The sequence below is a fragment of the Myotis brandtii genome, unplaced genomic scaffold (assembly GCF_000412655.1).
Source record: "Myotis brandtii unplaced genomic scaffold, ASM41265v1 scaffold458, whole genome shotgun sequence".
Classification (NCBI taxonomy): Eukaryota; Metazoa; Chordata; class Mammalia; order Chiroptera; family Vespertilionidae; genus Myotis; species Myotis brandtii.
This window is the reverse complement of record NW_005367516.1, coordinates 722343-733694: the sequence shown is the minus strand read 5'-3', so window position 1 is coordinate 733694 and position 11352 is coordinate 722343. Positions and strand designations below refer to the sequence as shown.

General features: G+C 57.1%; 2 protein-coding genes across 2 annotated transcripts in view; one reads left to right on the top strand and one right to left on the bottom strand.

Moving 5' to 3' along the window:
* Positions 1 to 1745, top strand: part of AGPAT4 (1-acylglycerol-3-phosphate O-acyltransferase 4) — a 35306-nt gene extending 33561 nt beyond the window's left edge. The window contains exons 8-9 of the mRNA XM_005875310.2: positions 354 to 552; positions 1243 to 1745. Coding sequence (XP_005875372.1) covers positions 354 to 552; positions 1243 to 1337 — 294 coding nt within the window. The 3' untranslated portion in view covers positions 1338 to 1745. The remainder of the gene's footprint in view (positions 1 to 353; positions 553 to 1242) is intronic.
* A 1089-nt stretch (positions 1746 to 2834) lies between these two features.
* MAP3K4 (mitogen-activated protein kinase kinase kinase 4) overlaps positions 2835 to 11352 on the bottom strand; it is a 50185-nt gene continuing 41667 nt past the window's right edge. The window contains exons 21-27 of the mRNA XM_014546943.1: positions 10856 to 10926; positions 9822 to 9938; positions 8893 to 9052; positions 7508 to 7630; positions 6808 to 6914; positions 4641 to 4820; positions 2835 to 3292 (exon numbers count right to left, since the gene is read on the bottom strand). Coding sequence (XP_014402429.1) covers positions 3272 to 3292; positions 4641 to 4820; positions 6808 to 6914; positions 7508 to 7630; positions 8893 to 9052; positions 9822 to 9938; positions 10856 to 10926 — 779 coding nt within the window. The 3' untranslated portion in view covers positions 2835 to 3271. The remainder of the gene's footprint in view (positions 3293 to 4640; positions 4821 to 6807; positions 6915 to 7507; positions 7631 to 8892; positions 9053 to 9821; positions 9939 to 10855; positions 10927 to 11352) is intronic.

Genomic DNA, 11352 nt, shown 5'->3' with positions numbered 1-11352 from the left:
ATGGACACAGGCCGGCACCCCACCCTCTCCCAGGGGTCACTGAGGGCCGGTTCTCCTTCCCCACCCACCTGTGAGGATGGCATTCCTGCCCAGCGGCCGGGGCCGCAGCCTGGTCCCCTGCCCAGGTCCGGTAGGCAGCAGGGAGCAGAGCAGGACGGACGTGGGCCGGCCTGGACTCGGTGACGAGCTCCAGGTGGCACCGTGGGAGGGGACGGCCCATTAGGTGCCTGCAGCAGCCTTCTGTGGGGTGCTGACCCTCAGCCCGTGCGTCCACGGGCCCCTGGGAGCGGGCCTCGGGGGCCTGCAGGAGCCAGAGGTGTCAGCAGAGCACTCAGGTCCCTCTCTGTCCCCAGGACGCCTTCCAGGAGGAATACTACCGGACGGGCACCTTCCCCGAGACGCCCATGGTGCCCTCGAGGCGGCCCTGGACGCTGCTCAACTGGCTCTTCTGGGCCTCGCTGCTGCTCTACCCCTTCTTCCGCTTCCTCGTCAGCATGGTCAGCAGCGGGTCCTCCCTGACGCTGGCCGGCTTTGTCCTCGTCTTCTTTGTGGGTAAGTGGCTGGCGGTGCAGGTCGAGGGGGGACAGCTTAGCGGGTGTGGGGTGCTTGAGGGGCACAGCCTGCAGGCCGCCAGGGAAAACGTGACTCCAAGCCCCATCCACCGAGCCCCGGGGTTAGGGAGGCGTGGCTGCCTCAGGCGCAGGGACACGGCCTCTGGGAGGGACAGCCTGGTCCCGGCTCCCAGCTCCCTGGACACAGGCTCCCCTGGGCTCCTCCACTTCCTCTGTGGGCCAGTCCTGCGGCCGAGGAAAAGCTTTGGGGGGGGAGGGTGGAACTCTGCCTGTTCACGGCTCTAATACTTGCCCCCAGGCAATGGGGAGGTGCCTGGCACTCTACGTGTGAGCTCCCACTCTCCAGGCTCCAGTATGGGCCTTACTAAGCTCCCCTGAAGGGTGCCCCCAAGTCCCACCCTGAGTCACCAGACTCTTGTGCCTTCCGTAAGCCCACGTGCAGCGGGCCAGGCTTGCCATTCTGATCTCATGTGGAGGCTCAGACCCTCGGCCAACACAGCCTGGCCGTCCCTTTGTGGCGCTTGGTTCAGCTGCGCTGTGCCCGCGCTCCCGGGGAACGAGGCCTGGAGGATGGATGGCACCCAGACCAGTCAGCTCTGCTGGTGCCAACAGGTGTGCGGACAGCGGCGGAGTCCCCGCAGCCTCCTCACACCCTGCCCTTCCCCTGCAGCTTCCATGGGGGTCCGATGGATGATCGGCGTGACGGAGATCGACAAAGGCTCCGCCTACGGCAACATGGACAGCAAGCAGAAACAGAGGGACTGACTCAGGACACGCTCCGTCCAGAGCGGACCTTGGGGAGCGGGTGGGCGCTATCTGTCCCTCCCGGTGCGACCCAGCGAGGGCGCTGGGGGAGTCCCTGCTGGGAGGCAGGGCCTCTATTCTCCACGCCGCTGGATGGGGCAGAAGACGTGCTTTGATCCGTCCTTCCCCGTGTGCAGTAGTGGGTTCCGCTTCTCTTTCCCTGTGAGTGCGTGCGTGCGTAAGAACACGAGGTGAGGGTGCGAGGCTGCCTGCCAGCCCTGTCCTGTGATCGTGCCTCGGTGTCTGGTGCAGGGGGAGGGCAGGGAGGGGAGTCCCTTTCATCCTTTGGTGCTGTTTTCTGTAGCCGATTGCCAGGTAGAGCCAAGGCGCTATAGGGAAGATGATTAAATTATGCCTCCAAAAAAAGCATTCAAGTGTTTGGCTCCTCTGTGGTGCGTACACAGACCCCTCCATCCTTCCACGCGGTCAGGCAGACACGGTGTCTAACCATTTCTCAGCTCAGGTCAGCCCTGCGGACACCCAGTGAGGCAGAGACCAGCACACAGTGTGACTGCGACGGGAGAGCAATGCAACTTGGGGGCAGGGAGTTTCAGGCACTTCCTCTAGTCTAGTGACTTCATTCAAAACACCAGCCACCTGAGACGGGCAAGCGTCCGCCTGGGAGCACGGAGCTGCGCACCTGTGGGCTAGTCCAGTGGTCGGCAAACTGCGGCTCGCGAGCCTCATGCGGCTCTTTGGCCCCTTGAGTGTGGCCACGAAATTTCAATCGCACTGTACATGCGCGCCCCCACGTGGTATTTTGTGGAAGAGCCACACTCAAGGGGCCACAGTTTGCTGACCACTGGGCTAGTCTATCCCCTAGTTTACGTCTGTAGAGAGCACACACCTGTTCATAAGAGCAGTCATGCTGGAACAGCTCTTGGCCGCTGTATTCTCTAAACAAATACATGCAAAACCTTGTAAAAGTAGCTACTGATGTTTCAAAAATTAAAAAAACACATTAGTGTGTTTCAAATAGTCATAAGTGGATCTGAAAACAGGGACTTCGACGTAAAATCCCGGGACAATTGTGCAGCCGAGTTCAGCAGCAGGTGATGTAATGCACACAGAAAGGGCCTGGCAGCCCTGGCTTCTCCTGGCTGGTCCCCAAGCAAATCAGACTGCGGGTGCAGGGGCTTCCCAATCACTCGGATGGTAAGATGAGGGCGGAGGGGCAGGGGGGGAAGAGGCACTGCTCCGCGCCCGGCCGTTAGCCCCACCTCGAGGTGCCGGCTGGACCGCCCCACGTGCAGGCGCAGCTTGCTGGTGGATAGAAGATGGTCTCAGACCCGCTCCCTCCGCCCCTGGCAGTGCACGACCCTCCCCTGCGCCAAGGCTCGGAGCCTGCAGGACCCCGCGGTGCCCACCGCCCGCCCAGGGACACGGGCTGAGCGAGCCCCGTGCCAGGGCTCACTGGCCCTGAGGCTGACAAGCTTATAAAAGATAAGGCAGCTGCGCTTTCCTAAAATAAACCATTTATTGAAAAAAGAGCCTTTTTCTTCAATTTCATTCATCAGCCTTTTGCTGACAGACCTGTGGCCGCCGCCGCCCAAAGGGCAGGTTCACAGTCAGTGCACTCGACAGGCGAGAACAGGCCAGGACCGGGGACCGCGACCTGCTCGGAACCAGGGCGGTCAGCGCACTACAGACGTCCCGGGTCCGTCCCCGAAGAGCGGTGACGAGGCGGCGGTCCGTGTACAGTAGAAATGGCACTTAACATGGAGCTTCTTTCCTCGTGGACACTGTCACTCAGGAGGCCCCGCGCCGGGTCGACCCGCAGGAGCAGCCCAGCCTGGAGGCGGGAGGCCGCGCTCTTCCAGCACAGCCTTCATGTAAATGTTACATACAGTAGCGATGACGTCTTCCGAGCGCACACCAGCCACGGCGGCTTCGCGTCATTCCTCATCGGTGCAAACCTGCAGGAAGGCAGGAGACAGCTGAGCCCAGCGCGCTCCGAGACCACAGGCAGACGCGTCCCGTGCCCCGCGGCACCTGGTGAGGGGGGCTCCGGGCACAGGGACCGGGTGCTGTCACTGCTCCAGGACTGACCACTGACCGCTCCAAAGGACGCGTTTACAGCAGCAGGTCGGCCGGGGCAGCTCTACACGTCTCAGTGAAGCAGCACATTCTTTAGTTACAAAGCCCAATAGCAGGCCCAGCTCCGGTTCCTTAGCCTCGCTCACCCCGAGGAGGGCACCTGTGGGTCCGTAGCCTCGTTCACCCTGAGGAGGAGGAGGAGGGCACCAGGGCACCTCCCTCCGCATCAGAAGCTCCCTGGCGGGCAGGCCCTCCCCGGCTTCCTCCTGGGCTCCATCCCTCCCTCAGCGCTCTCCCAGCACCATCTGTCCCCATTCTCTCGGGTGCCAGCTCCAAATACCCAAGGCCTCACTGAATCCCCAAGCAGGTGCTCCCACACACCTCAAACCTCATCTCCCAAGAGCAGCCATCACCTCCCTGACCTCAGCAGCAGCCTCTGTACCTGCCCTGGCGAGTTCCTACCCCGGGACCCAGCCCAGTCTGAGAGCCACCCTAGCTCCTCCCCTGCACTCACCGTCACACTCAGGGAGTTTTCATGGCTGTTTTAGCTCCAACATCGCTGATAACACCTGACCTCCACGCCCAACCCGTGAGCTCTACCAGCAGCTCCCTGACCAGCCTCTCGCTCACTATTCAGTAGGTCACACTGGCGACGAGCTGCCGTTCCTCCTCGGCCCTGCCCCGCTCTGTGTTGTTCACATCCTGTGCTGGCAGCACCCACTCACCTCCCCCCACAGTTCCTGGCAGTTCTTCCCTCCTAGCAGTGTGCCTGCCCCGCCTCTCCCCCTCCGTCTGCCTCCCCACCCCATTCCAGAGCTGCCCAGGGTGAGTGAGGTTAAGGAACCACAGGGCCTGGCCAGAGGGACGCCCGGGATGACCGGACCCGACCACAGCGCCACACCGTGACCACAGCGCGGACGTCCGCATCGCTCGAGCCTCGACTCCTCAGTGAGGCCAGTCGCGGCTAACCTGTTCTCAGGCAGACCACACGCCCAGCAGGGAGCACTGTCACCACCCAGCTCCAGCGCCCTTCACAGTCCAAGGGCACCTCTACCACCACCAAAATGGATCAAGCGGGAGAACCACATGAACATGTTCCAGAAAAAGCCATACACAGAATTCCCAGGCATAACTGAACGCCCCCTTCCATCAGATGTAGACATTTCCTGTTTAAGAGCCAGCTGCAAGCAGAACGGGAGCCGCGTGGGGAGCCGCGGGCCAGCGCACCTTGACGAAGGAGTGGTCGAGGAGCTGGCTGGCCGTCCAGCGCAGCCGCGGCTCGCTCTCCAGGCAGTGGGAGAGGAAGTCCTTTCCCTCCAGGCTCAGCCGCTCAGGGATCGGGGGCTTGTGCCCCATGCCCACTTTATACATGATCTGAAAGTTGTGCTCATATTCATGCCAAGGCCTCTAGAAAGAGAAAAAATCAGGTTTGAGTACTACATGGTCATAAAAAAGGGCAAATTCTCCATCTTTGTTTAGGCATCTCCACATGCAGAGTGTCCTCCAACAAGTGTGAACAGACCTTAACAGCTGAGCTCAATTTTGAAAATGAAATGTATGTTTATAAACACCACTTTTATAACTACTCAAAGTGTGCATATACATTTCAGGGGACACCCTATATACATCAGGAGCTGGCAAACTTACTTAAAGGGTCTAATATTTAATAGTAAATATTTTAGCTTTTGGCCCCATGGTCTCTGTCACCATCCAATTCTCCCATCGCAGCAGGAAAGCAGCCTCAGACCACATGTACGTGAGGGGTGTGGCCATGGTCCAGTGAAACGATTTGCACAGCAGGGCGGACACAGGCTGCCTCCCCATGTGCTGTCCATCCAGCATCATCGAGATGCCATCATCATGCAAGTAAAAAATGCAATACATAAAATGAAATGAAAATGTCAATAAACCAGAATTCAACAGTTATCGTTAGGGATGTTTTTAATATGCTAGCTTGCTGAATGATGAGCCTCAAATGCTATTACTGCAAAGCTTATTTTATTATGGTCACAGGAAAAATGAGATTCAGGGGAGAAACAATTAAGCCTGTTATGTCATCTTTATTTGTGTACCACTGTTGATTGTGACATGTGAGAACTCCCTCTTTCTCTGATGTATGGCTGGACTAACGTAACAGGTATCATGGCCATATTTCTTTTCCTTATTTTTTAAAAAATATATTTTATTGATTTTTTAGAGAGAGGAAGGGAGAGGGATAGAGAGTTAGAAACATCGATGAGAGAGAAACATCGATCAGCTGCCTCCTGCACACTCTCTACTGGGGATGTGCCCGCAACCAAGGTACATGCCCTCGACCGGAATCGAACCTGGGACCCTTGAGTCCGCAGGCTGATGCTCTATCCACTGAGCCAAACCCATTAGGGCTTTTCCTTATTTTTTAACATTTTTTTTTTAATTGATTTCAGAGAGGAAGGGAGAGAGAGACAGAATCATTGTTGAGAGAGAAATATCAATCAGCTGCCTCCTACACGCCCCCTACTGGGACTCAACTCGGGCATGTGCCCTGACCGGGAATCAACTGGTGACCTCCTGGTTCATGGGACAACGCACAATCCACGGTGCTCAATCCACTGAGCACACTGGCCGGGCACGGCCATCTTCTTTGTTAAAGATAACAGAAATAATGTCAGCGAACATTTATTAAGCATTTTGTGTGGTCTTTTTCAGCAGCTGCAAGGTATAGCTGTATATTGATTTAATTTCCTATTAACACTTAAGAGGTCTCTAACTTTTTTGTTTTACAAATAATGCCACACACACACAGCATCTTTATACATTTGTGAATGCTCATTAATGTATCTTCCCGAGAAGATGGATTTTCAGATACGGTACCACGCGGGAGTTCCACTGCCCTAGCAACCCTGGCGCTGAGCCTGTCCGCCCCTCCCGCGCCCACACACACCCTGGTCCCTTCCTGCCTGGGTGGTGTGCGGCCTTGGCCTTCACGGCAGCCGCCTGCACCAGCAATCCGCTATGGGGGCTCCTCCACACCGCTCCACAGCGCGACAGGGCATTTTTACCGCTGCATCATATTCCGCTGCACAACCACCAGAGTGTTTATCCACTTACCTGCTGACGGGGCCTTGGCTGCTTCTAAGCCTGGGCGACTATGAATAAAGTTGATTTATGTGCCAGTTTTGTGTGGACAGGAGTTTTCCACTTCATGTTTCTTTTTGTATCTGCTTACTTCTCCATGTTCTAACTCGGGCTTTATGCTTTTGTTCACTTCTAAGAGTTCTCTAAATGATAGATCTTATATTTGATTCCTAGTCGTCACCTGTCTTAACCTTGCTCTACTTGACAAGAACAGTGTTTCTAATGATAATATAACAGGGTGCCCCCGCAGTTTCCCCTCCGGGGGGGCTCTGCTTACCTTGCCAGTCACCATCTCTATGACGACACACCCGAGGCTCCAGATGTCGGCCGCACGCCCGTGACCTTCTCCCTTCGCACGAGTGATGACTTCAGGAGCCATGTACGCTGTGAAAGTCACAGACGTGATGATAGGAATGGCTTATCAACACAGCACCATAGAGCAGAGCCAGGCAACCTCATACATTCCACATGGAAAAAATAACAGTATGTGAAGGGGGAACTTCCCCCAATTACATACTAGGAAACGGAAACTTGAAAATAGGTATTTCAAATCAATTTCTTGAATGGACGTTTTTAGGGGATGAATTATCTTCTGAAAGAGTTTTTGAATGCATACATTTTCAGATAAATTGTATTCACAATGAAAATATAAAATTTAACCTGCAACGGAGGATGTAGAAGTTTATGATACTAAATGACTAAAACAAGTAATTACCATTTAAACGTAATATTGTTTTGACTAGAATACTTTTAATACGCCCAATGTGAAGGGGCAAAAGGCCCCCCTCCTCTGACTCCCAGGGAACCGTGACTTCTCCGCCTGACAGTGCTTTCAGGAGGCCGGTGTCTGCGGGCGGGGTCCCTGGCGGGTTAGAACGACCTGCTGTCCAGGTCAATGCAGACAAGAGGCAGCGGGAAGGCCGGTGCCCAAGCACCAGGCGGGGAGGAGTCTGTGCAGAGACAAGAGCCAGGCCCACCTGCGGTCCCCAGCGTGCTGTTCACTTCCCCGGGCATGGTCTGGGCGTTGTTTTTAAGCTTCACCGAGCACCCGAAGTCTCCCAGCTTGATCAGCCCCGAGGAGGTAAGGAAGATATTGGCGCCTGAGGAAGAATAAGTTTACAGGTGATATGGTTACCTAGACTACAAACGAAGTGATAGAAGGGTTTATGAAACTATGAACAAAATGTAAGCCTACAAGGGTTTTAAGCTTTATTCACAAACATCATCAACACAAAGCAAAGCAGTTTTAACATCAGTGCAGATTCCGTGACCAATACTTTCTGAGCTGAAATACGTGCACAGATCCCAACACTAAAACCCCAGAGCTACTTGGAGACGTTACTGAGAAAACACAGGCCTGAGGTGGCAGCCCTGAAAGTGAGAGTTGTACACAAGTAGCAGCTCCTGGATCGGGTAACCACGTGCAGACGAGAGCTGCACCCACACTGTCCTCATGGCCTGATGCGGCCACACTGCACGGATCTTAGCCGGTGACGGAAAAGACCGTCTGTAACTGTGTCCCGTTGGGCCTCCCCCGTCCTAGGGCCGCTGGGCCTTTGCTACAAGGTCTCACCGCTCCACTCGAGCCTGCATCTCTCCTCTCCGGGTCCTGGGGAACCACCTTGGCAAAGCAACGCAGCCACTTGGGTTAGACAAGCAGCCGTGCGAGGAGCTGCGGTCTCAGCCAATCCTCGTGGCCTGGGTGCTCCCTGTGCAGGTGGCCCCGTGGGGGATGACCCCCCCCCCCCTGCTGACGCGGTCATTCCGGAGCTGGTCCATACAGCACATGGCCATTGCCAATGACATGAAGGTTCCACTTCATGACAGTGGACAGAGGCTGAGGATGATATTTATGGCAAAGCTGGAAATGGGTAATGCCGGGACCTGGCATAGAGCCAGGTGGAGACCGCGTGTGCAGGGAGCAGGGAGAGCAGCACCGGGAGCGTGGGTGCCTCGCCCCACACCAGGGGGGAGTCAGCCAGCGCTGGAGTGAGCGTGGTCAGACTGGCCTCAGACTCTGCCACAGGACGGGACCCTCAGTCAAGGGCCATTAGAGACAGAAGCGATTTGTTGCTTTATTATCCCCAAGATGCCCAGACACATAGGTCAGGGCCACGGTGTGCCAGGCACATGCCCTGAGGCAGACGCATGGCTGCCCTGCGCCCGGGAACGCATTACATCCACCAGTGTGAGCGGTCAGCCCTCACAGCGCTCCCTGGACGAAGCCGGGACGAGCCGCCCGAGTCAGCAAGCAGCCACACACGGGGCTGCTCATCACGACCGGCTCAGCGTTTCTGACTCACGGCCACGCTGCACTCAGGACATTCAAACACCAAGACAGGCCGCATGGCACCAGGGTTACCTTTGATGTCGCGGTGCACTATGCCGTGCTCGTGCAGCACGTTGATGGCCACGGTGATCTGCTTGGAGTAGAGCCGGATGACGTGCTCCTGCAGGCCCAGCCGGGACACCTCCTCCAGCGTGCCCTCGTCGCAGTACTCCATGAAGATGTACATCTCCTCCTGCGGCAACGAACGCAGCGCGTGGGCACGCGCACAGTGCAGGTCGGACGGCGCCACGGGCATCTCTGTCTAACGGACTGCACACTCGTCGTCCTGCCCCTAACTCGTCCCCGACAGCAGTGCCTGCGCCTGTCTGGAACCGCACGGCCCTTCGGGAGAAGCGCACCTCCAAGTCACAGGGATACATATCCACGTCCCCCAAAACGAAGCCGCCATGTAATCTCAGACAGGGGCCAGCAGGGCTGCCCGATCCTACATTAGCAAGTACTGAAATGCATCCTCTTCAAATAGGAATCTAAGTGTGAAACCTCAAAAATCACCGACATCCAACTTCCCTGCCAACTCCTCATCCACCGGGATGCTCCACTCCTCTCCTCAGTGTTGTTTCTAAACACGGAGGAAAACCACGGCGCGGCTGTAACTTCTCTCACTTCACACGGCTCCTGAACACACACAAGACAAAGTGCTGCCGCTTAACGACGCCCTGAGTGCCGCAGCCGGAGGAGGAGAGGAAGGAGCGGGGAGGCCCTTCGGAGAACCTGTGCTGGCGGGATGGCGCTCAGTGCTCGGCGCTGGCTACTGTCGGGTGCACTACAGGCTACAACTTACACTTCGGGAAGAACTCCTCTCGTGTCAGAGAGAAGGCAGCAATGGTAACGCATGAGATTTCCTGGTAACTAGGAAAGCGACTCCGCAATGAGAAGGCCTGTGATGTAGACAGGCCTCCCAGCCCCCCTGGCTGCGCCACGCTGTGCTCGAAGCCGCCTACCCTGTGCAGCTCCACTCCAAAGTAGCGCACCAGGTTGGGGTGCTTGATGCCCTCGAATATCTTCAACTCGTCCGCGGTTTCCTTGATCGTCTTGTGGTCGTTGGGCTGAAACCGGATCTGTGAGAGGCAAGCTGCCGATTACTGAGGGTGCGGTCGCAAATGAGCACAGGCAACGTTAAGCATGGGCAACGTCGAGCACGGGGCTGTAGACACGCTCACTGTCCAGACCCCAGGACCATGCCGGGGTCTGCGACTTCACTCCCAGGCTTTCTCTCCGAGGTTTCCCAAAGGAATTAAGTGCGCCCACTTCAGACTATCTGGTGAAGCGACAGCTAATGGAACCATTTCACAACTGCAGACTGAAGGCACAAAACCCTGAACAGTCGGTGAGCAATCACCGGTGTCAGGTTGCGGGCAAGATGCAAAGCTAAGGCAGATTCTGCCCTTCAAGGTTGGCACCAGGAGGCTGGAAGGAGGCTACAAGCACAGTGGGAGGTGCCAGGCTGGGCAGAGAAGTGCATTAGGCGCCCCAGAGAGGGGGTGTCAGCAGGCAGGACGCCCCAGCCTCTTCTGCCACTGCCCCCACTTCTGAGCTATGAGGCCTCCCCTCGGTGACAACAGCCTTGGTTTCCCTGAGGGCCCATCCTCAGGTTTCCCTTTCGTCCCCCTTGACCCCCAGCTGAGAAGATGCGGTCATTTCTGAAGTTGATCACAAATGTTACCTTCTCCCCAAAGACCCTGTGAAATGCTGCACCCCCTCCTCCAAGCTTTCCCCACACCCCCGTCCCCGCGCGGCACGGCCCAGCATGGGGGGAGACCTGCTGCGCTCCTACTCACTCACTGGGCCCCGACCTCCTCGCTCTCAGTCACCTCAGTGCGCTGCCCCGCGGGCCCCACAGCACAAACGCTAAAAGCAGCTGCAGACGACTCAGCGCCCCAGTGAAGCCAGCGCCACGCACGAACCTGAGAAACACACGCTTCTTTACCAAATCTCCACCCAGAGGCGTCAGACAAGCAGGCCGAGGGCCACTCACCTCCTTCATGGCCATCAGCTCGCCCGTGTCAACGCTGATGCAGGTGTAGACCTTCCCGTACTGCCCTTCTCCTGTGAAGGGAACACACAGGCAGCTCTCGGTCACGCCAGGCCGCGTTCGCGCGCCAACGGGACTCACCTTCCCCAAGTCGGAGCTGTTCACAGCCCCTAACTGTGCTCACCGAAGCAACGACTGCAAGGCCCCCCGAGGTGTGCACGTCCCTAGTAACCGAGGTCCTAGGCCAGCCCTTCACGGCTTCCCCGTGAATGTCTGCAGACAGACTGCACCTGCCTTTGGCAAACCCCGCAGAGGCTGAAGGCGCGCGCACGCACCCTGGTCGTGGCCCCGCAGAGGCCTGAGGGCGAGCGCACGCACCCTGGAACGGGTGGGGGTCAGGCTGCCCGAGGCCGAGAGTCCTGGACCACAGCTGCGCTTCCTCTTCAAACCCAGATGCTCGGCAGGTAAATGCATGGAAGTGGGAGGACCTGAGGGACAGG